This window comes from Trachemys scripta, unplaced genomic scaffold (assembly GCF_013100865.1).
Source record: "Trachemys scripta elegans isolate TJP31775 unplaced genomic scaffold, CAS_Tse_1.0 scaffold_45, whole genome shotgun sequence".
NCBI classification, from domain to species: Eukaryota; Metazoa; Chordata; order Testudines; family Emydidae; genus Trachemys; species Trachemys scripta.
The window spans coordinates 59509-84583 of NW_023260531.1; the positions used below are offsets into that span (position 1 = coordinate 59509).

A 25075-nucleotide genomic window follows, 5' to 3' on the forward strand; every position below is an offset into this window, starting at 1 on the left:
GGACAGTGCATCTCATGCCTTCCAATTGGTGGAGTCTCCTTCTGCTCCCTTCCCTCAGATGTACCATCTAGTCCACTCTCCACATTAGTACCTCTGGAGAGAACATGAAAATGGTTGCTCACCTGTATCTGCATTGCTGGTACGTGGATGATCCTCTTTCTTTTTCTGGAGGTCACATGCTGCCAATTTTCATCACCGTCCTTGTGTCTCTGCTGTGCAGTCTGCTCTGATTCTTCAGAATGTTGTGCCCGCAGAAGCATATCCTGACATCTGTCCAGAAAATCTTCATTTTCTCTTATGTAACACAGGGTTGATACTTGTTTCTCCAGTCCTTGAAACTTCTCTTCCAATATGGAGACCAGCTTGCACTTTGTACAGACAAAGTTGCTTCTGTCCCCCGCTTTAACTAGGGCTCATCTCCCAGCTCCACAGCAGGGAAATTAGAAATCTTGGGATGGGATCCCGATTCCCAGAGTCTGCGGCTCTGAGGCAGCCCTGCGTTGCAGACTGCTCCAGACCGGGGACTCCAGAGCTTTGAGACTCTCAGGCCAGCTGGCTATTTGAGACACCAGCTAATGACATTGGGACACCAGTTCTAATTAATGTAAATACAGTTTGCTCCTGAAGTGTTTCCCATTCCGAGCTAGCTGTCAGGGGAGAACTCATTCAGACAGTGCTTACACCTGCAATTTCCTAATATTTTTACAAAATAAAACGGTGTTTTCGGCAGGAACTTTACAAAAATGAGCTTCATTGTCAGGATTTTGAAACTCTGCAGAAAACAGATTGACCTTCAGCACTGTAAATTCCTTAACCTGGTAATAACAACTGCAATGCCTTGTGCTGCACATCTAGCAAGTGCACAGCAGGGAGTCCCTCTCCTCTGAACCTCACCAGGAGGAGGGAGCTGCACACAAACAAAGAGGTATGAGAGCAAAAGTCCCTCTGTCCACCTTTCTGTAACGCTGCGCCTACATCTCAGCTGGAGCTGCACGTTTGCAGTGGGAATACAGTTTGGGTTTGTAACAGGGCACTTGAAGGGCCGGGCTGCCTAGTGGTTGGTGCCCCTGACCTCTAGTCCCTTGTTTTCAAGGCCAATTTGCCTCAGTCTTTTAGGCAATGGGGTAGGGAAACCCAGACCCTCCCTCTCCACCAGGTCCCAGCACAGCGTCCTCCTGCCTGCATCAACCCCGGAAAAGGGTCTCCCAGCAGGGATCTAAATCCACTTCCCTGAGCTACTTCCTACCACTGTCCCTTTTGTTTGGGGCAAGGCCCCTCTAGTACTGTTTGCTGGGTGGCTTGTACCCCATAGTGCCCTCTCGTCCCAGGCTCCTTCAGGTGGGGCAGCCATAAGTTTGGTGAGACTGACCCCCACAATGCCTCTGGGCTACAGGGACCCAGTTATCTCAGTTGCTGGAGGCTCCTAGGTCTCCTTCACAGTCCCCCTTGGCTGGGGAGACAGTGCTTACTCCCTGGTGGCTGACGCGGCTGGCAGGCTAGTGACCCTTCCCCTCAGGTAGGGAGGCGGATAGCTCCTGCCTCTTCACTAGTCAGCCCTCAACTGAGCCAGGCTCTCTCCTTTTCTCCCCCCAGGCCTGGCATTGGCTGCATGTATAGCGGGGTGGGGCTAGCTGGGCCCAAAGGCTCCCTTTAACCCCTGCTGTGCTGGCAGGGTAGTTCCACGTGACTGTGCTGAAGGTTGGAGAGGAGGACGAGTCTTTCCATGATCCTTATAGTTATGTCCATTCTTGTCACTAATCCCCATCTTCCCTGGATAGAGGTGCAAGCCCAGGTCCTAGGGCCAAACCCAGGGTTCCTTACTCAGGCAGGCAGCTATTGACTGTAATGTGAGTTTGCTTTGTACCGACCGAGTAGAAACAGAATAAAGGACTCAGAATTGGGCCCATTCAGAATTATTCCAGAAATAACCAGTCAGCCATCTACAAACTGCCCTGTGCACTAGATATCACTGAGAACAAACACATACGGGAGCTGTAATGTTTCTGCACCCAGTGATTTTTGAGACATGCTGTCCTGACAGAATACTAGAAAACTTTCCAAAAAGTGACAGTCGTCTTCTTATATGCAGTGTTGTTGTAGCAACGTTAGTCCCAGGATATTAGAAACAAGGTGGATGAGATAATATCTTTTATTCTACCCACTTCTGTCGGTGAGAGAGACAAGGTTTTTGAGCTTATAGAGAAGAGCTGTGTGTAAGCTCAGAAGCTTGTCTCTCACCAACAGAAGTGGATCCAATAAAATATAGTATCTCATCCACCTTGTCTCTCTCAACCCCTTCTCGTCCAGATTTCACTTCTGATTTCCCATTGGATTAATCCCAGTCTTTGCCAAAACATTCTCCTTCGCCAAGGTCCCTGCCTCAGTCAGTGCACAGGATGGATGGTGCCTTGGGAATGAATCAGGGATGCACAGTGAAGTAGGCTTTGGTCTGCAGGCCCACAGCCTCATTGGTTGCAGCATCAGCATCGCCATCATCAGTAATCCCTCCATTCGAGGATGATCTCTACCCGAAATTTACATATGTGTCCTGAGACTACTCAGGAGTACAATCCTGGATCCATAGATTTGCCTGTAGTAGGTACAGACATTGCCTGATGGGTCAGCTGCCTGCTGGGAGAAAGTTCTTTCTTTTTCCTTCCTTCTCTCTCTTTTCAGCTTCGAGGGCAAGGCACTTCTCCTCAAAGCGGGCTACTGCCTGAGAGAGGATGTGGTGCCATTGGGGTTGGTTGGTGGCTTGCTTTTCCCAGCTTGTGATGTCCACATGTGTATTCTTGAGATGCGCTTTCAGTGTGTCTTTGTAGCATTTCCTCTGACTACCACAGGATCTCTGACCATGGGTGAGCTGAGAGTAGAAGACTTGTTTTGGGAGGCGAGAGTCTGGCATCTGCACACAATGTCCAGCCCAGCAGAGTTGGTGAGTGTGGATCATTGCTTCAATGCTGGTGACGTTGGCTTCAATGAGGATCCTGGTGTTAGTGGAGCGAGGCATCTTTGGTGGTACCTCTCCAGACACTTGAGGTGCTGTTAATAATGGGGGATTTCAATTATCCCCATATTGACTGGGTACATGTCACCTCAGGACGGGATGCAGAGATGAAGTTTCTTGATACCTTAGATGCTTCTTGGAGCAGCTGGGCCTGGAACCCACCAGAAGAGAGGCAATTCTTGATTTAGTACTAAGTGGAGCACAGGATCTGGTTCAAAGGGTGAATATAGCTGGACCGCTTGGTAATAGTGACCATAATATAATTAAATTTAATATCCCTGTGGCAGGAAAAACACCACAGCAGCCCAACACTGTAGCATTTAATTTCAGAAAGGGGAACTACACAAAAATGAGGAGGTTAGTTAAACAGAAATTAAAAGGTACAGTGCCAAAAGTGAAATCTCTGCAAGCTGCGTGGAAACTCTTTAAAGACACCATAATAGAGGCTCACCTTCAATGTATACCCCAAATTAAAAAAACATAGTAAGAGAACCAAAAAAGAGCCACCCTAGTTAAACAACAAAGTAAAAGAAGCAATGAATTCTTTGACTAGGTCTTCATGGCTGAGGATGTCAGGAAGATTCCCAAACCTGAGACATTCTTTTTAGGTGACAGATCTGAGGAACTGTCCCAGATTGAGGTATCATTAGAGGAAGTTTTGGAAGAAATTAATAAATTAAACAGCAATAAGTCACCAGGACCATATGGTATTCACTGAAGAGTTCTGAAGGAACTCAAATGTGAAACTGCAGAACTACTAACTGTAGTCTGTAACTTATCATTTAAATCAACTTCTGTACCAGATGACTGAAGGATAGCTAATTCATGCCAGTTTTTAAAAAGGGTTTGTACCGATGCGACAACTCACCATTGCGGTGCCTCCTGCTGGTTCTCCTGGGAATTAGCTCATCCAGCACTCGGAGTGCCCTCTGCTGGCCGGTGTCTCGCCTGTCGCTGGCCTTCGTGTCCCTCCCAGACCCCGGTACCCCTTTTTCTGTGGGTTCTGCCCTCAGCAGTACCCCCACAGCTCTGGGTCTCCCCTCCCCAAGGAACCCCCAACCCTCTATCCCCACCTCGCCTCAGTCTATGGCTACTACCAGTCACCATCTAGCCCCCCCTCACTGGGGCAGACTGCAGTGTACAAGCCATTCATCATTGGCAAAGGGGGGTTTGAACCTGCTGCCTTTGCCTAATCCCTGGGCTGTAGCCTTTGCAACCCCAGTACCTGGTTTGGCCTTCCACAAGGCTTGCAGCCTGAGGAGTTGCCAGGCGGGAGCTCCCTAGCTCCTCTCGCCTTTCCCCAGCCCTGCTCTGTTGCCTGCACCCTCAGCTCCCAGGCAGCTAGGTCCTTCTCCCTCTGATAGCTAATTTCAACTACTTGAAAGGGGGTTCCAAAGAGAATGGAGCTCGGCTGTTCTCAGTGGTACCAGATGACAGAACAAGGAGTAATGGTCTCAAGTTGCAGTGGGGGCGGTTTAGGTTGGATATTAGGAACAACTTTTTCACTAGGAGGGTGGTGAAGCACTGGAATGGGTTACCTAGGGAGGTGGTGGAATCTCCTTCCTTAGACGTTTTTAAGGTTTGACAAAGCCCTGGCTGGGATGATTTAGTTGGGGATTGGTCCTGCTTTGAGCAGGGGGTTGGACTGAATGACCTCCTGAGGTCCCTTCCAACCCTAATATTCTATGAAGCTGGAGGGAGAGTGACTAGCTCCTGGCTCATAGTCCTTTTATCAGGGCCAGCTGAGATTCCCCAATCAGCCTAGGCTTGCTGCTTTGGAGTGGGGTAACTGCTCCGCTACAGGGCTCCAGAGGTGATCCCGGCAATTACAGGCCTGTAAACCTGACTTCAGTACTGGGTAAACTGGTTGAAACTATGATAAAGAACAATATTGTCAGACATATAGCTGAACATAATTTGTTGAGGAAGAGACAACATGGTTTTAGTAAAGGGAAATCATGCCTCAGCGATCTACTAGAATTCTTTGAGGGGGTCAACAAGCATCTGGACCAAGAGGATCCTGTGGATATAGTGTACTTAGATTTTCAGAATAGCCTTTGACAACATCCCTCACCAAAGACTATTACGGAAAGTAAGCTGCCGCGGGATAAGAGGGAAGGTGCTCTCATGGATTGGTAACTGTTTAAAAGATAGGAAACAAAGGGTATGTATAAATGGTCAGTTTTCAGAATGGAGACAGATAAATAGTGGTGTCCCCCAGGGGTCTGTTCTGGGGCCAGTCCTATTCAACATATTCATAAATGATTGGAAAAAGGGGTAAACAGTGAGGTGGCAAATTTGCAGATGATACAAAATTACTAAAGATAGTTAAGACCCCGGCAGACTGCGAAGAGCTACAAAACGATCTCTCAAAACTGGGTGACTGGACAACAAAATGGCAGATGAAATTTAATGTTAATAAATGCAAAGTGATGCACATACATATAAAACAATGGGGTCTAAATGAGCTGATTCCACTCAAGAAAGAGATCTTTGGGTTATTGTGGATAGTTCTCTGAAAACATCCACTCAATGTGCAGCAGCACAAAAAAGCAAACAGAATGCTAGGAATAATTAAGAAAGATATAGCTAATAACACAGAAAATATCATATTGCCTCTATATAAATCAATGGTATGCCCACATCTTGAATACTGTGTGCAGATGTGGTCACCCCATCTCAAAAAAGATATATTGGAATTGGAAAAGGTTCAGAAAAGGGCAACAAAAATGATTAGGGATATGGAAAGGTTTCCTTATGAGCAGAGATTAATAAGACTGGGACTTTTCCGCTTGGAAAAGAGGCAGCTAAGGGGAGATATGATTAAGGTCTACAAAATCGTGACTGATTTAGAGAAAGTAGATAAGGAAGTGTTGTTTACTACTTCTCATAACACAAGAACTAGGGGTCACCAAATGAAATTAATAGGCACCAAGTTTAAAACAAATAAAAGGCAGTATTTCTTCACACAATGCACAGTCAACCTGTGGACCTCCTTGCCAGAGGACGTTGTGAAGGCCAAGACCATAACAGGGTTCAAAAATGAACTAGATAAATTCATGGAGGATTGGTCCATCAATGTCTGTTAGCCAGGATGGGCAGGAATGGTGTCCCTAGCCTCTGTTTACCAGAAGCTGGGAGTGAGCAACAGGGGATGGATCACTTGACGATTTCCTGTTCTGTTCATTCCCTCTGGGGCACCTGGCACTGGCCACTGTCGGAAGACAGGTTATTGGGCTAGATGGACCTTTGGTCTGACCCAGTAGGGCCATTCTTATATGTTCTTATGTTTCGCATCCATAAAGGAATGTAGGAATATCAATTGTCTCATAGACCTGGATGTTAGTGTTCTGCCGTAGGTCACGGTCTGTGAAAATGCGTTGGAACAGATTCCCAGAGGAAGCACTTGTGCACTGGATCCTGTACTGGATCTCACTGTCAATTTTTCCATTTTGCAAAAGTTGGCTACCGAGGTAACAGAAGTCCTCAACTCTCTCCAAGTCTGTCCCTCAGTGGTGAAGTGTAGTTGGTTTTGTGCAAGGCCTGAAGCAGGCTGATGGAGCACTTTAGTCTTCTCAATATTGAGTGAGAGTCATAGGCTTTGGTAAACTTCTGCAAAAAAATCCAGTGTGGCCTGAAGGTCATTCTCAGTGTGCGTGAGGATGGCACAATCATCAGCGTCCTGAATGGTAATGGACTCTCTGAGGACTTTAGACTTTGAGTGGAAACATCAAAGATTAAAAAGCCGCCCATCCATTCTGTATTGAATGTCAACTCCAATGGGGAGGCGGTCTTTAAATGAGGACCAAAATGACTGCTAAATAGATGGAGAACAGGGTTGCAGCAATAACACATCCTTGCTTAACCCCAGTTTTCATGACAAAAGGATCCATCTCCAGGCCATTACAGAGAATGGTGTCAGTCATCTCATCAGGTAGAAGCCTTAGGCCCTTAATAAATTTTGGAGGGCAGCCAAATCTGGCCAGCACCTTCCACAGGGCTTCGCGATTGACAGAGTCGAAGACCTTTATCAAATCGATGAAGACCATGTACAGATCCTGATTTTGCTCCCAAGACTTTTCCTGGATTTGGTGGGCAACAAAGATCATGTCGGTTGTCCTGCGGGATGGTCAATATTGCTGAAACTGCACTGAGATTCCAGCAATATTTACTTAGCAAGTGGAAGTAATCGGTTTAAGAGGATACGGGTGAGAATTTTCCCTGCTGTAGATAGCAAGGCAATAATTTCCACACTCCAACGTATCTCCCTTTTCAAAGATGATAACAATGATGGCATTTTTCAAGTCTTCCAGAATCTTCTTATTATACCAAATTTGAAGAAAAATGAAGCTCCCGAAAGCATAGCTCTGAGGATCATTGGAGCACACAAGCCCCTTAACCGCAACAAGGTGATGGTCTCCAAACAGGGATTGCAGCAGTGGCAAGATGTGTAACCAATAAAATTCTGCTGAAATTATGCTCCTGGCTGCTGTGGGCCAGAGTGGCACCAGGCACTAGAACTGAGATGTGGGAGACTGTCTCCACCTATTGAGCCCAGGCAGTGTGGGGAGGAGGCTACCTGAATTGAACACAGACCAGGGTGAGAAGAGAAAGTCGATGAGGATAAGGATGCAGGGGGAATATTCTGTGCCTGGAGGCTGGTGGATGGAGAGAAACTGGGACTGGGTGAGAAAGCGGGAGATTGGGACTGGCTGGGTAAGGAGACTGGGACTGGGAGGAGCGGGAAAGAGACTAGGACTAGCTAGGCAGGGTGATTAGGACAGGGAGTGGGTGGGGAGAGACTGTGACTTGCTGAGCAAGGAGATTTGGAACTGGGGAGACTGGGACTGACTGGGTGAGGAGTCTGGGACTGGGAACCAGTGGGGAGGAACTAGAGGTGAGTGAGGAAAAACAGATCAGATCAGGAGCCAGGGTGTAGGGGGAGTCTAACTGGGCGACGAGACTGGAATAAGCAGCCAGGGTGAGGTGGGGGAGACTGAGAGCAGATCTACATGAAATTTAGTTTGTGGCAAGCTGGGGTGTAAATCTACTATGAAAATACTGCCTCCCTTTCCCTGCAAGCACTTTAACTTACATTGACTTAAAGCAATGTCTACATCGCACTATATCAGATGGAGACACTCTCCCACCAGCATAGCTTCTGCCTCTCGATGAGGTGGACTATAAGATGGTTAGAAAGCTGGCTAGATTGTCGGGCTCAATGGGTAGTGATCAATGGCTTGATGTCTAGTTGGCAGACGATATCAAGCGGAGTGCCCCAGAGTTCAGTCCTGGGGCCGGTTTTGTTCAAAATTTTTATTAATGATCTGGATGATGGGATGGATTGCACCCTCAGCAAGTTTGCAGATGACACTAAGCTGTGGGGAGAAGTAGATACGATAGAGGGTCGAGATAGGTCCAGAGTGACCTAAACAAATTGGAGGATTGGGCCAAAAGAAATCTGATGAGGTTCAACAAGGACAAGTGCAGAATTCTGCACTTAGGAAGGAAGAATCCCATGCACCACTACAGGCTGGGGACCAACTGGTTAAGCAGCAGTTCTGCAGAAAAGGACCTGGGAATTACAGTGGATGAGAAGCTGGATATGAGTCAGCAGCATGTCCCTGTTGCCAAGAAGGCCAATGGCATATTGGGCTATATTAGTAGGAGCATTGCCAGCAGATCGAGGGACGTGATTATTCCCCTCTATTCAGCACTGGTGAGGCCACACCTGGAGTATTGCATCCAGTTTTGGTTCTCCCACTACAGAAGGGATGTGGACAAATTGGAGAGAGTCCAGTGGAGGGCAACGAAAATGATTAGGGGGCTGGGACACATGACTTATGAGGAGAGGCTGAGGGAACTGGGGATATTTAATCTGCAGAAGAGAAGAATGAAGGGGGATTTGATAGCAGCCTTCAATTACCTGAATGGGGGTTCCAAAGAGGATGGAGTTGAGCTGTTCTCATTGGTGGCAGATGACTGAACAAGAAGCAGTGGTCCCATGTTGCAGTGGGGGAGGTCTAGGTTTGATATTAGGAAACATTATTTCACTAGGAGGGTGGTGAAGCACTGGAATGGGTTACCTAGGGAGGTGGTGGAATCTCCATCCTTAGAGGTTTTTAAGGTCAGGCTTGACAAAACCCTGGCTGGGATGATTTAGTTGGTGTTGGTCCTGCTTTGAGCAGGGGATTGGACTAGATGACCTCCTGAGGTCTCTTCCAACTCTAATATTCTATGAGTCTATGACTAATTATGTCGACAGGAGAGCACTCTCCCATCGACGTAATGTGTCTTCACCAAACACGCTAAATCGGCACCGCTGCATCGATACAGTGGCACTGATTTAGTGTGGTAGCGAAGAGAAGCCCTAACAGTTCCCTTGTGTGCTTTGATCTATCCCATTTCCAAGCATTAGGGAAATGTTAATGCACAGCAGCAGGCTCCACACAGACACTCAGTGTGCAGCAGGCTAGTGCGAGGAAAATTTACACCCCAGTTTGACACAAACTAAGTGTGTGTAGAGAGAAACCCTGAGACTGTATGAGGCATCCATGGAGAGAAACTGGGGCTTGAGGCAGACAGGACAACTCAAGGTAAGGATAACTATGAGAAAGAGATCAGATGAGGACCCCAGAGGGGAGGGGCAGCACAGAGAACAGGGGGGAAACTGGGACTTGGCTGGGGAAGCCAGAGGTGAAGTCCAGGACTGGCTTGGCAAGGAGACTGGGACCGAGAATGAGAAGCTTGAGAAGTGGAGACGGGAACTGGGTAGACAAGAAGAATAGGACTGGGACACAGAGCAAGGGATGGAGAAGAGACAGGATTGAGACAGGGACAGCTTGGAGGGGATGAGGCGGAAGGGGTTAGGTTTGGGGGAACAGGGGAAGAAGGGTCTGTCACTACCAGAACACACACCTCTCCAGAGCCTGGAATGGAACACAGCATCCCTGAGTTTTGCCATTCCCCTGCTGTCAGCAAATATGTGTCAAACCCTTCAGCAAAATTTTCTGATCCCCCTCTAGTGCTGGTCCACAAAGGGGATGACAACCTACTACTACTGTCAGTTACTTAATTAGCTCAAGTGGCAGTGGATTCTGTGGTGGATCTAAAGGTTACAACCCTGCTGATGACCCATGTGGGTGTCACAGGGTTGTCATCTTTCTAATGGCTAGTATTTGGATCCTTAAGTCCCTACCCCCAGCCCTGCCTCTTCCTCTCAAGGCCACAACCTTCTCCACCTCTTCCTCCAATCCTGCTCCAACTCTTTCCTTGAGGCCCCGCCCCTTCTCTGCCTCTTCCCCTCAAGGCCCTGCCTCCGTCACTCACTCTCCCCCCCCCCATCATCACTCACTGGATAGTCTCAAGGAGCCTGTCTGCAGGTACGAAGTCACCCCGGCTGAGCAGAGGCTGGCACAGATTAATGCACTGGTGCTTTCCCCCGCCCAATGGAAACAAGACTTTTGGTTCAGGTGCCATTTAGGTCTGTTTTTTTTCAGTTTGCTTTTCTTAAAAACCTAGGGAATTATGCACAAAGCTTTACTTGTAAGGCACATTAAGTTTGCAAAGTTGAGCAGTAAAAAACAAGGAAATGGCAGAATTAAAGTTGTCTTTGCAACTTTATTTTGGCCCACCTGTACATATGTGTTAAGATACCGTCTTTAATTACATGATAACAAGCTATTTTCTCGATGAGGAATTGAGTTCTATCCCTGCCTTTGCCACAGAGTTCCTATGTGATCCTTGGCAAGTCACTGAAACCAAATGTTTATTTTGGCTCACTTGTACGTATGCATTAAGATACAGTCTTTCATTACATGATAACATGCTATTTTCTCAACAGGACCCCTGCTTCATTCTGTGCACAGGACAGACAGTGCTCTGAATCAGGGCTGTGGAGTGAAGGAGGCAGGTGTCTGTAGGTCCCCTGCCTCATTTATTGCAGAAACTGTGCAGTGTGCTGTGTATGAGGCAGGGGATTGCAGAAATGGAAAGGAGGGTCTCTTGTTAAGGCAGGTGAATGCTGCCCTGAGGAATTGGATTCTATCCCTGCCTCTGCCATAGAGTTCCTATGCAATGCTTGGCAAGTCGCTGAAACCAAAAGTTTCCCAGGTGGTCATTAATTGTGTGTTCCTCATTTTATGGGTGGCCCCCTTGTAACCTTGGGGGTCTGGTTTGGAGAAGTGCTGAGCACTCACTGCTGTAAACTGAAGTCAGTGGGTGCTGTGCTCTGAACATACTAAGTGCTGTACAATGCTAAGGATTCTGAAAAATCAGGACCTGGTGTCTCAAGCTGGGCATCCAAAATCAGTCGACACTTTTGATCATTTTGTCCATAGTGTCTCTGGGCTTCAGTTCCCCATGTGTAAAATGGAGATAACAACACTTCCCTGCCTCCCAGGGGTGCTGTATAGAGAAATTCTTTAATGTTTGTGAAGCACTCAGCTGCCATAGACATGAGCCATAGAAAAGCCTATAAGGAAATGAACAATTCTGTTTTGGGAGTTCAGTTTGGATGACGTGCAGTACATAGGGGCTGGGGCCACACATTGAACAATGAGTATAAAAAGAGCTATTGACCATCCACCCATTCAGTCAGCACCATGTGTCCTGTGCACTGAATGGGGCAGGGGTCCTGGGGCAAAAATAGCATTTGATCATGTAATTAAAGGCTGTAGCACAATGCAAATACAAAAGGGTCTAATTAAGGTTACAGAGGACAGCACGAGTGTGTCATTCTGAATGTTTGAGTGCTCGGCTTTACAAATTTAACTTCCTTTTAGCTACTTAGCTTCATAGATTTTAAGGGCTGATGGAAGCATTAGATTATCTAGTCTGGTCTCCTGGGTAACAGGCTATAGAATTTAATCCAGTTACTCTTGAACTGAATCTAATCATTTTTGTTTGGCTAAAGCACATCTTCGAGAAAGGCATCCAGTTTTCATCTAAATACTTCAGGAGATGAATAATTTTCTGCTTCTCTTTTAGTTTGTTCCAATGGTTAATCGCCCTCACTATGAAAAATATATGGCTTACTTCTAATATGACTTATCTGGCTTTAACTTCCACCCATTAGTTCTTGTTTTGCCTTTCTCCACTAGAATAAAGAGGCCTCTACTTACCAGTGTTTTGTCCATGCACAAGTATTTATACTCTAAAGTACTTATACAGTATAATCACGTCACCTCTTGGTCTTCTTTGTTAAAAATAAACAGATGGAGCTTCTGGAATCTCTCATTGCAAGGCATATTTTCAAGCCCTCAAATCATCTTTGTGGCTCTTCTCTGCACCCTTTCCATTTTTTTAAAAATATCCTTCTTAAAATGTGGACAGCACAGCTGGATGCAGTAGCAGTCTCACCATGCTGTATACAGAGGTAAAATCATGTCCCTGGTCAGAAATTATCCAACAAAATGGAGATTCATAGGAAAATGCTGGTTTGTTGAATTCCACATTTCCCATGAAAGTGAGTCGGGTGCAATGAACTTTCTCCAGACCACAGGCTGGGTTATGGCAGAAACTTGCATGGTTAAGTTCCAGCTTGCTTGGGGGCCCTCCAGCCAGCCCTGCCATGTAGACTGCCTTAGGGCCAGGTACCCCAGTCTTCTCAGGTCAGCTGCTCTGGGATAGCTGCACCATGTAGACTGCCCCAGCACCAGAAACTCTGGTGTTCTGTAGTCTGAAGCTCCAGGGCAACCCTGCCATGGAGAACGGAGTCATAGAATCATAGAATATCAGGGTTGGAAGGGATCTCAGGAGGCCATCTAGTCCAACCCCCTGCTCAAAGCAGGACCAATCCCCAACTACATCATCTCAGCCAGGGCTTTGTCAAGCCTGACCTTAAAAACCTTTAAGGAAGGAGATTCCACCATCTCCCTAGGTAACCCATTCCAGTGCTTCACCACCCTCCTAGTGAAAAAGTTTTTCCTAATATCCAACGTAAGCCTCCCCCACTGCAACTTGAGACCATTACTCCTTGTTCTGTCATCTGGTACCACGGAGAACAGTCTAGATCCATCCTCTTTGGAACCCCCCTTCAAGTAGTTGAAAGTAGCTATCAAACCAGCCGATTGCTGTGGGCAGAAGTCAGGGGAGGGAAGGAGGAGGCTGCGCCCAGCACCCCCGCTCCTCCCCCCAGCCTCCCGAATGCCGTAAAGACAGCTGACCGCCATGGGCAGCAGCCGCGGGGAGCAGGGGGAGAGCGCTGGTCTGCAGGGTCTGCCAGCGGGTGGGGGGGGCATAGGGGAGCCGATAGGGGGGCTTCCAGCCTGTTAAATACCTGTATTAAATTGCCTGTTTAAAATGTATATAATGCCTTTTGTCTGGCAAAATATATATATATACTCCTCCCTGGTCATTTGTCCAATCTTCCACTTCTTGTAAGCTTCTTTTTTGTGTTTAAGATCAGAAAGGATTTCACTATTAAGCCAAGCTGGTCGCCTGCCATATTTACTGTTCTTTCTACACATCGGGATGTTTTGTTCCTGCAACCTCAATAAGGATTCTTTAAAATACAGCCAGATCTCCTGGACTCCTTTCCCCTTCATGTTATTCTACCAGGGTATCCTGCCCATCAGTTCCCTGAGGGAGTCAAAGTCTGCTTTTCTCAAGTCCAGGGTCTGTATTCTGCTGCTCTCTTTTCTTCCTTGTGTCAGGATCCTGAACTCGACCATCTCATGGTCACTGCCTTCCAGGTTCCCATCCACTTTTGCTTCCCCTACTAATTCTGCCCTGTTTGTGAGCAGCAGGTCAAGAAGAGCTCCGCCCCAGTTGGTTCCTCCAGCATTTGCACCAGGAAATTGTCCCCTACACTTCCCAAAAACTTCCTGGATTGTCTGTGCACCACTGTATTGCTCTCCCAGCAGATATCAGGGTAATTAACGTCTCTCATGAGAACCAGGGCCTGTGATCTAGTAACTTCTGTTAGTTGCCTGAAGAAAGCCTCGTCCATCTCATTCCCCTGGTCTGGTAGTCTATAGCAGACTCCCACCACAACATCACCCTTGTTCCTCACACTTCTAGACTCTCTCAGGTTTTTCTGCAGTTTCATACTGGAGCTCTGAGCAGTCATACTGCTCTCTTACATACAGTGCAACTCCCCCACCTTTTCTCCCCTGCCTGTCCCTCCTGAACAGTTTATATCCATCCATGACTGTACTCCAGTCATGTGAGTTATCCCCCCAAGTCTCTGTCATTCCAATCACATCATAATTCCATGACTGTGCCAGGACTTCCAGTTTTCCCTGCTGGTTTCCCAGGCTTCTTGCATTTGTGTATAGGCATTTAAGATAACTCGCTGATGGACCTTCTTTCTCAGTATGAGACAGGACTCCTCCCATCTTGCACTCTCCTGGTCGTGCTTCCTCCTGGTATCACACCTCCGCACCTACCTCAGGGCTTTGGTCTCCTTCCCCTGGTGAACCTAGTTTAAAGCCCTCCTCACTAGGTTAGCTAGCCTGCTTGCGAAGATGCTCTTCCCTCTCTTTGTTAGGTGGAGCCCATCTTTACCTAGCAATCCTCCTTCTTGGAACACCATCCCATGGTCAAAGAATCCAAAGCCTTCTCTCCGACACCACCTGCGTAGCCATTCCTTAACTTCCACGAGTCGATGGTCTCTACCTGGGCCTTTTCCTTCTACAGGGAGGATGGATGAGAACACCACTTGCATCTCAAACTCCTTTATCCTTCTTCCCAGAGCCACGTAGTCTGCAGTGATCCACTCAAGGTCATTCTTGGCAGTATCATTGGTGCCCACGTGGAGAAGCAGGAAGGGGTAGCGATCCGAGGGCTTGATGAGTCTCGGCAGACTTTCTGTTAAATCGTGAATCCTAGCTCCTGGCAAGCAGCACACTTCCCGGCTTTCCTGTTCGGGATGGCAGATAGATGACTCAGTCCCCCTGAGGAGGGATTCCCCAACCACCACCACCACCCACCACCTTCTCTTGGGAGTGGCGGTTGTGGAACCCCCATCCCTCGGACAGTGCATCTCATGCCTTCCAATTGGTGGATTCGCCTTCTGCTTCCTTCCCTCAGATGTACCATCTAATCCACTCTCCACATTAGTACCTCTGGAGAGAACATGAAAATGGTTGCTCACCTGTATCTGCATTGCTGGTACGTGGACTCTCCTCTTTCTTCTTCTGGAGGTCACATGCTACCAATTTTCTTCAACGTCCTTCTGTCCCCGCTGCTCAGCCTGCTCTGATTCTTCAGACTGTTGTGCCCGCAGAAGCATATCTTGACATCTGTCCAGGAATCTTCATTTTCTCTTATGCAATGCGGGGTTGATACTTGTTTCTCCAGACCTTGAACCTTCTCTTCCAATATGGAGACCAGCTTGCACTTTCTACAGACAAAGTTGCTTCTGTCCCCCGCTTTAACCAGGGCTCATCTCCCAGCTCCACAGTAGGGAAAATAGAAATCTTGGGATGGGATCCCGATTCCCAGGGTCTGCAGCTCTGAGGCAGCCCTGCGTTGCAGACTGTTCCAGACTGGGGACCCCAGAGCTTTGAGGCTCCCAGGCCAGTGGGCTATTTGGGATACCATCTGGCCCACGAGTCTGGAAACCCAGGGTCCCCAGTCCAAGGCAGTCTGCATGGCTAGGCTGCCCAAGAGCCACAGACCCTGGGAGCCCCAGCGGTAACTGAGAGAAATTGACATTTTTGTTTTTCTCTTAGCACTGGTGAAACTGACAAGAATGTCAGTGTCACTCAGCATCTGCTGGTGTCCCTGGGAGCAAATTTCATGTCGGACACACCATGTGTTGGTGCTTTCAGAAGAAATGTTGAGAGGATTTCTGGTTCACAGGAAGTTTTGAAATAGCAAAATTTCCTGTGAGCTGGAAATCCTGCATTTCAGCCAGTTCTTCTCACTGCTCCCTTGTTTAAACCTCCAAGGATCACCTCAGCCTTTTCACAGCATCACCCTGGGAGCTCTAGTTCAGTTTCTTGTCCACTATGACCCCTGTGAAGACCATGGGAGATATCTGCATGTTTATGTATATTATGTGTTACCTCTGTTTCTTTTATTGCTCTTTTACCATTTACCGGTACTACCAGCTTTCAAAGAGTAACTCCCGCTGGAGCTCCCCACGTGTCCCAGCAAGGCAGACAATGGCTACAGAGAACCCAGTCACTGGTACTTAACTGACAATACAGGTGTCGAGGCCTTTCAACTTTTGCCTCTGACCAAGCCAGGCACAACCCCGCTAGCTTGGGAGAGGGGAGGGGCCCTTCAAGTGGGAAAATTAAACAAAGAGCTTGGGAACTATGAAAAGGGGAGCCCTGATGAACAGAGGGGGTGAGGCAGGGTCTGCAGGGAAGGAGATTGAAACCCAGTCCCCAGAAGCAGGGGTAGCTGGGATAGGTTGGGCCAGCCTAGGTTTTGAGGGAAATTATGAGGATTAGTAAAAAGCATCAGAGAGTCCTGTGGCACCTTTAAGACTAACAGATGTATTGGAGCATAAGCTTTCGTGGGTGAATACCCACTTCGTCAGATGAGGATTAGGTAAGACATATGCCTGTTGGCCTTTAGTTGCTTTAACACTTTTCTCTCTGGTCACGGTGTTCCTATGGATACATAAAAAAATCACTCTCCTGGGCCTGGTACTAGTCAATATTTTCATTAATGATTTGGATGATGGAGTAGAGAATCAAGTCATCAAATGTGTGGATGACACAAACCTGGGAGGGGTCACAAGCTCTTTGGATGAGAGTATTAGAATTCATAGTGACCTTGATACATTGGAGAATTGGTTTGAAATCAGTAAATTAAAATTCAGTAAAGACAAGTACAAAGTACTAGACTTCGGAAGGAAAAATCAAATGCAAAAAATCCAAAATGGAGAATAACTGACTAGGCAGCAGTACTGCAGAAAATATTCTGGGATTATATTGGATCAGAGACTGAAATGGGTGATGCTGTTTTGAAAACAGGAAATGTCATTCTGGATTTTATTAACAGATTTGTCCTAAGTAAGACACAGGAGGTAATTGTCCTGCTGTACTCAGCACTGGTGAGGCCTCAGCTGGAGCACTGTGTCCAGTTTTGGGCTCTCTCTCTACGACGGGTAGGACAAGAATTAATCCACTTAGATTGGAGCAAGGGAGAGTCAGGTCAGATATTTGGAAAATCTTTCTAACTATAAGGATAGTTAAGTACTGGGTAACAAGGGAGGTTGTGGAATCCCCATTGTGATGTTGCACTCCATATGTTTTATGGAAATATGCTTATGAGCGTGAATATGATGTAACTGGAATATGCTTTATACAAAAGATCTGTTGTAAGGTATCATAACAAAAGTCATAACCTACTGAATATATTTCTCCTATTTGAATGTATGTATCATTCTTGTATCTGAAGCTACAAATATGAAGTATAACTCTGAGGTCCTACTGTAATTATGCAAAGTGTGGGCCATTAATGGTGGTTTAGAATCTGGACAGTTCCCATTGACTAGGACAATTGCATGTAGAAGGTTTATTTACCTGCAAGCTTTCCTGTGTATGTGTGGGCCAGCCTGTGGGTAATGAAGAATGAGGTCTCACAGGACATGTGACCATGTCACATGATACTGGAATCCATCTTAAATTTGGTACTTTTCCATTTAGAAGGAGGGGTAGGGACCCAGAGAGACAAAAGTTTCCCGCCTTGTGCCAAAGCTATAAAAAGGGGAGGAGCAGGACAGTCGGGGATGCCAGTCATGAGAGAGCCCCTGTTTTCCACCTAAGATGTCTGCTGGAACTAATAAGGACTATAACAGGGGAAAGGATTGGGCCCAGACTAGGAAGGAGTCTAGTCTGTGAAAGAAGCTTATTGGAACATCTCTGAGGGTAAGATTTTACCTGTGATAGGTTTCTTAATGTGTTAGGCTTAGATTTGCGTGTTTTTTATTTATTTCGCTGGGTGACTTACTTTGTTCTGTCTGTTATTACTTGAAACCACTTAAATCCTACTTTTTATACATTGGTCTGTGTTGCAGCAGGCTAGCATGTGTGGCTCAACAAGGCAGGGTTGTGGAGTCCCAACTGGCAGGGAAAACAGGCTCAGAGTTAATTTCAGAACATCAGGTGAAAGTCCCAAGGGGGTCTCTGTGACTGAACCTGTCACACACGTCATTGGTGACTTTTAAGAACAAGTTAGACAAACATCTATCAGGGATGGACTAGGTATACTTAAACCTGTCTTGGTGTGGAGGGATGGACTATCTGCCTTCGTCAGGTTCCTTCCAGTCCTACATTTCTATTTATTCCGAGATTTGATAAGCTATTGAGGCCTGCTGATTTTTTAAAAAAAGTTTATCTGTAGTAGATACTGTTTAACATCCTCCTTAGTTACCAATGGATTGCAGAGTGGTACACCCTCCTCACATAGTATGAAAACACATCCTGCTTCTATCCAAAACCAGAAATGTTTATTGAACACGTCTGCCTTATTTGCATCATTATAAACTATTTTACCATCTCCATTTGTAATGGGCCAACACCTTTGTTAGGATTTGTTTGTTTGTTTGTCTTTGCTCCTAATATACTTTAAAAATTGTCATTATTGTTCCTTGCCCTGCCAACTATGGAGTTTTCCATGATAGCTTTAGCTTCCTTTATCGATTTCTACATCTCATAGCTTCCAATGTATATCAATTGCTACTGAATTCCCCTCTTTCCATTTGTTGTACTTTTTTTTTTATTTCTAATTGCTGCCTGCACTGTCCCACTGCACCAGGACGGGCTTTTGGCCAAAGTTCTAGGGCAGTGCAACACCTAACTCCCTAAGGCTCCTTTGTAATTTTCATACTTCATTGGCTTTCTAGGACACATTGAGCTCCAGCTGGATGGAGGGGACAATGCCTGCTCAGGACGTGTGAAAGTAAGACGTGGAGACACCTGGGCTACAATCTGTGATGCACACTTTGATCTCAAAGCTGCCAGTGTTATCTGTAATGGACTACAGTGTGGAACAGCTCTATCTATCCCAGGAGGAGCTCACTTCGGAGAAGGACATGGACCAATCTGGCCTGAGGAATTCCATTGTGTAGGGAATGAGTCACACCATGTGTACTGTCCCAGGAAATCACATGGGAGTCAGACTTGCTCACATGCAAATGATGCCAGTGCCATATGCTCACGTAAGAATTTGGCACAATGTCTCTAAAATCCCAGTGTTGTGTATTCTAGTGCAGCAATAAAACGATCTCACTCTGTAGGGAGCTGGGATAATAGAGCTGCTATCGGCTTCTAGTAAAACCTCAACAATCCAATATAATGGGGATGGGCTCAATCCCCTTGACTTTCCTTTTCTTTGTTATTTAATATAAAATAGCTCCAAGCCTCCCTCTTTAAACCCCTTCTCCCTTCTCCCCTGGGTACACAGGATTCCGGCTGGTGAACGGCAGCACAGCGTGCTCAGGGAGGGTGGAGATCCAGGTTCTTGGTGCCTGGGGAACCCTCTGTGACTCACGCTGGGATTTACCAGATGCCAACGTTCTCTGTCATCAGCTCGACTGCGGATTCGCTGAATCAGTCCCAGGAGAAGCGTATTTTGGGAAAGGAACCGGCTCTGTCTGGACAGACACATATCACTGCAAAGGGACTGAACCCCATTTGAGCCATTGCCCTGTTACTGCCCTGGGGGCCTCTCAGTGCTCACACGACAATGATGCCAGTGTGATTTGCTCAGGTAAGTGCAGGAGAGATGCTGGATTAATGACACCGGCCCCTCAGTGTGTGACACTGCCCCCAGAGCAGGGGAACCTCAGGACACAGCAAGGGGAGGGGGAGCTAGATCCTAAAGCACGTATAATACTAGTAAATGTATTAAAGATAAAATTTAAGTAAATAATATTATCACAAAAGAATAGTTGTGACCTGGGGAAGCCCTGGATTCTCCAGTAAAAACATCAGCAACTCTGTCCTTACACAGGGCAGAGGAGCAGGGGCAGCACTTTGTCCTCCCAATATGGAGGTTGCTTCACACTTTCTATTATAAAATATTCTCCGCACCTTCTTGTGAAGCTCTCGCACCTTCCTTGATTGCTGGAAGCTTTGCCTTCTCTAGTGCAGTGAGATGCCTTCCAGGTTTGGCTGAATTATAAACTGCTGAAAATCACCATTTCCCTTCTCCTGAGGATATTTTTGGTAGCACACTACAGAGAAAGTAGTGCTTTCACTCACTTAGCTTTTTTTACTTTTTTCACACCTTTCCAATTGAAAAAACTCTAAAAATCCCTCCACCCCCACCCCGGCTTTCTTACTTTCTTTTTCTAACTTTTTACAGTGGAAGAAAAGATTAGCAGGGGATTGGACTAATGACCACATGAGGTCTCTTCTAATCATAATATTCTGATTGTATGAAAAAATAGAAAGGGGGAGGAAGTGGCAAACCTGTAAATCCAAAAACTGGAAAAGAAAATTGAATGTTTCATTTCCCAAACGTTGAAATTAATCAACATTTTAGTTAGAGTCTAAACAAAAGTTCTCATTCCATTTCCACATGCCAATATCATGGATCTGTTTAAAAATTGAAATACTGCATTTGAAATACTTCACAGGAAAAATTTTGAGTGGTTGACCCGCTCTAATATTTACCTTTTATAAAAAAAAAAAATAAACAGCATTATTTAGTTCATTTAGTCAAAGCCAAAGGCACAAGATTTAGAAAAAAACAGAATTAAGGTTACCTATATAATGTTAATTCAGTCCCCCACCCTCCCTTCTGCATATACATTATGATACAGTTTAATTGCATGCATACGTCCTATTATTCTTACCTACCCCCAGTATCAGAGTGCACCACAAACATTAATGAATTTGTCTTCATAACACCCCAGGAGATAGCAGTCTCTTATGATGCCCATTTCAAAAGTGACTTAGGCACTTAGAAGCCCAAGAATAACATTTTCAAAAATGCCTAAGTGACTTAGAGACTTAAATCCTATTTTCTCAAGTAATGTAGGAGCCCAAGAACCATGCAGACTTCCCCCTCTTGCTGCCTAAGTCACTTCTGAAAATAGCACTTAGGCTCCTACATCATTTAGCTGCTTTTGAAAATTTTACTTACAATGATTAAAGCCAAAATTCCAAACTCGCTACTTATTTGGGGTGATTGGGCAGCAACCTGAGACCCTCAGGGCATGATACTCCAGAATACTCACCATTTCTGAAGAGTTTCATGTGTTCAAAGTTCTCTACAGACATTAATAAACCCTCACCAAACTCCAGGGAGCAGGTGGGTAAGTATTATTATTAGCTCCATTTTACAAATGGTGAAACTGAGAGAGATAAGCAAAGTGACTTGACCAAGACCACCCAGTGACTCAGCAGCGGAGACAGGATAAAACAAAGTGTTTTGACTCGCAGCCCTGTGCTCGTTCCACCCGATCCCACTGCCTGACTGCAGAAGAGCTGAGCATCCACATTTTGTCTTGACCCTAGCAGCAGTTGTGAGTGCTCAGTACTTCTGCAAATCAGACCCCATAAAAATTGGCTTAAGAGACCTGCTCAGCATCACCTGTGAAGTCTGTAGCAGAGGCAGGAACAGAACTGAGCTCTACTGAATGACAGTCACTGCTCTTAACAAGATCATCCTAGTTCTTCCTACGCTCCCCTGCTTGTTCTCTTCAGGCCTTCCAGTTTCTAAAGTGAATGAGGCAGGGGTCATACAGGCACAGCCTGATGCTGCACAACCCCGACTTATCCATCCTGGGCACTGAAAGTGGCCAGGGCCCTGCAGGAAAATAATTCACTAGAAAACTTAATTTTAATGACCAGCCAATCTGGTTCCCTTGTGACTAAATGGAGCCCGTCTCTTGAGTCTATAGATCCGCAGTTTTAAGACCCAAAGAGGCCACTGTGATCATCTGCTTCTCCCCTCACCAAAGGGACCCTTCCTGCTTAATAAAGTTCCAGCTCCCCTCTCTGACCCATCTTCAAATCCATATACAGAGTCTCCATAGGGCTTCTTGACTTGCTGGAACTGGGGTCCTTACAGAGAAACCTACTTCAGAAGCCCTGGATTTCAACCTTCTTCCTAATAATGTACTGTAGCTTCCAGGACTATCTCCCACAGAGCCCAGAGTCACTGGTGCCATTACACACCATAACTAAGCCTATAGGGCCCTGCCCAGCACTCACAACAGAGGTCTACTCTCCTCTTCACAGCTGATACCTTTATACCTTGGGGGCAATTCACCTCACAGTTTTCCTGCTTCTCACAGATGCTGCTACCTGCATTCCTAACTGAATTCCCTGCAGCCTGCCCTGCCCCTCTTAACTAGCTACCCAGCCCATACCCTGGTTCTCGAAGGGAACTCCTCAGCACATGAAGATGCTGATTTCTCCCCACAGTTGCTGGAAGGAGAATCCTTTCTAAGGAAAAACACCTGGTCCCTTCCGTACGAGCTCCATCTGCCATGATCCCATCTGGCCTTCCTGAGGGGCTGTGGTACCCAGTTATATCCATGAGCCTACCTGGAAAGCCCCAAATCTACTCTCTACCCCAGGGGTCGGCAACATTCAGCACGCAGCTCGCCAGGGTAAGCACCCTGGCGGGCCGGGCCAGTTTTATTTATCTGCTGTCGTGGCAGGTTTGTCCGATCGCGGCCCCCACTGGCCACGGTTCGCCCGTCCCGGGCCAATGGGGGTGGGGAGAAGCGGTGCGGGCGAGGGATGTGCTGGCCGCGGCTTCTCGCCGCCCCCATTGGCCCTGGATGGCGAACCGCGGCCAGTGGGGGCATCACAATATTCACCAACAGAGAACGTCCCCTTCCCCTCCCCACACACAGCCTGCTTATTGTTGTGTGAATTGATCAGCTGGAATCTCACGTTGGGCTCATAGATAAACATGGGGGGAGGGATAGCTCAGTGGTTTGAGCATTGGCCTGCTAAACCCAGGGTTGTGAGTTCAATCCTTGAGGGGGCCACTTGGGGATCTGGGGCAAAATCAGTACTTGGTCCTGCTAGTGAAGGCAGGGGGCTGGACTCGATGACCTTTCAAGGTCCCTTCCAGTTCTAGGAGATGGGATATCTCCATTAAATTATAACACCACACTTCAGGGGACAGCTCCAGTCAGAACCACCAGTGTCAGGAACTATCTCACACTGGGAGCTCCTGCACTGGACCCAGGTGAACCAAGAAAGTTGCCACCTACTGAGCAAAGATCAGAGGGAACTAAGGGAATTTACCAATAATAACCTGTTTCTGACCATCATGAGCCCTGCTCTTCCATTGGCCAAACTCCCTCAAGGCAAACTTGACTAAATCATTCACAACCCACCTGCTAAGTGCTTGTGCAGACACCATTCACTGGCTTCCAGGCATTTAAGCCTGGATAAAGTGACTACAAACCTCAGCAGCCATTCCACCACCACACACAGAGACTATTTTCCCAATCAGTAATCTGCAGGAATTCTCTCGCTCACTCATTTACAGGGTCTGCTGGCAAGTCCCTCTGGCAAACTCAGCGTGTTACAACAATCCTTATATCAGCTTCACTTAGAGATTCAAAAGAGAAAGTTTCTTCTGACAGAGGTTGTTCCATTTAACACTGTGACACGCTCTGATCACTGGGTGATAACCTTCTTCTTTAGAAACAGTCCATAATTTCATGCATACTCTGTATTATTTCTATTGTATAACAGGGAGTGTTATTCAGTGTAGTTCCCATCTCTCCTGAGCCCAGGTCGTTCTGAATCACTCAGACTGCTGAATGGAGAGAGCCGGTGTGATGGGAGAGTAGAGATTTCCCTCCGTGGTGTGTGGAGCAGAGTGCTGGATGACCAGTGGGACATGAATGATGCCAGCGTGGTGTGCAGGGAGCTCCAGTGCGGAGTCGCGGAGAAAGCTTTTAACCCCCCTAAGTCTGAGCAAGGAACAGGCCCCGTGGGGCTGAGAAGGGTCCAGTGTGCAGGAAATGAGACTCGTCTGACTCTCTGTGACAACTCCATGTCTGAGTCAGCCCAGGCAGGAATCGCTGCAGATGTCGGTGTCGTTTGTTCAGGTGATTCATTTCCAGATCTCACAAACATTCTCTGTTCAGTAGGAAAATACATATTAACAGCTGGGATCTATCCCCACAGGGAGCAGGCAGATCAGACTTGTGAATGGGACAGGTCGCTGTGCTGGGAGAGTGGAGATTTATTACAGCGGCAGCTGGGGGACAGTCTGTGATGATTTCTGGGACCTACCGGACTCCAGTGTCGTCTGCAAACAACTGGGATGTGGACATGCCATCAATGCAACTGTCTCTGCTCATTATGGGCAAGGATTCGGGCAGATCTGGCTGGATGATGTGAACTGCTCGGGGAATGAATTCGATCTCTGGGCATGTCCTTTCAGGGGCTGGGGCCAGCACAACTGCAGACACAAAGAGGACGCGGGAGTTCTCTGCTCAGGTCTGTTTTGTGAATGCTCTCGTGAGCTGTGTTATTAGGTGATTTAATGGAGAGGGCAGATGTTTAAGGAGATTGCTGAGAATGATACTTTCCCTGGCTGTCTCTGCCTCCCTTTCCCTTGTGTTACTACCTACCAGGGTCACCATTAGAAAGTCCTCAGCTCCCACCAGAGATATTGGAGATATTGCAAGATTTCCCTAATGTTAGAATGCTGTGTCTCAGGTATCTGAAGGAGACTGTATCATGGAAAGCAATGACTGAAAAAGGATGTAGGGTCCTAGTGGAGAAATAACTGAACATTAGCTCCCAGTGCTCTGTGTGGTAAAATGGGGTAATGCGAACCTTGGATGTGTAAACAGAGGAGCAGAGAGTAGGAGTGGGGACTAAATTTTACTATTGTGTGTGGCACTGGTGAGACAGATACTGGAATACTGTGTCCAATTCTGATGTCCACAAAAATTGGAAAGGGAGCAGAGATGAGCCACAAAAGTGATGTGATGGCTTGAATAAAAGCCTTAGGGTGAGAGATTTCAGATGCTGAATCTGTTTAGTTTATCAAAATGATCAAGAGGTGACTTGATTACAGTGCATAAGTTCCTTCACAAGGAGAACATACACTTACTAAAGGGCTCTTTAATCTAATGGAGGAAGGCAGAACAAGAGTCAGTGGCTGGAAGCTGAA

At 46.7% G+C, this 25075-nt stretch overlaps 1 protein-coding gene across 1 annotated transcript in view; it reads left to right on the plus strand.

Moving 5' to 3' along the window:
- The window catches only part of LOC117870588 (scavenger receptor cysteine-rich domain-containing protein SCART1-like), a 56846-nt gene extending 32415 nt beyond the window's left edge, over positions 1-24431 (plus strand). The window contains exons 3-6 of the mRNA XM_034757788.1: positions 18816-19130; positions 19376-19681; positions 23682-23999; positions 24079-24431. Of these exons, the coding sequence (XP_034613679.1) occupies positions 18816-19130; positions 19376-19681; positions 23682-23999; positions 24079-24431 (1292 nt within the window). The remainder of the gene's footprint in view (positions 1-18815; positions 19131-19375; positions 19682-23681; positions 24000-24078) is intronic.
- The last annotated feature ends 644 nt before the right edge of the window (positions 24432-25075 follow it).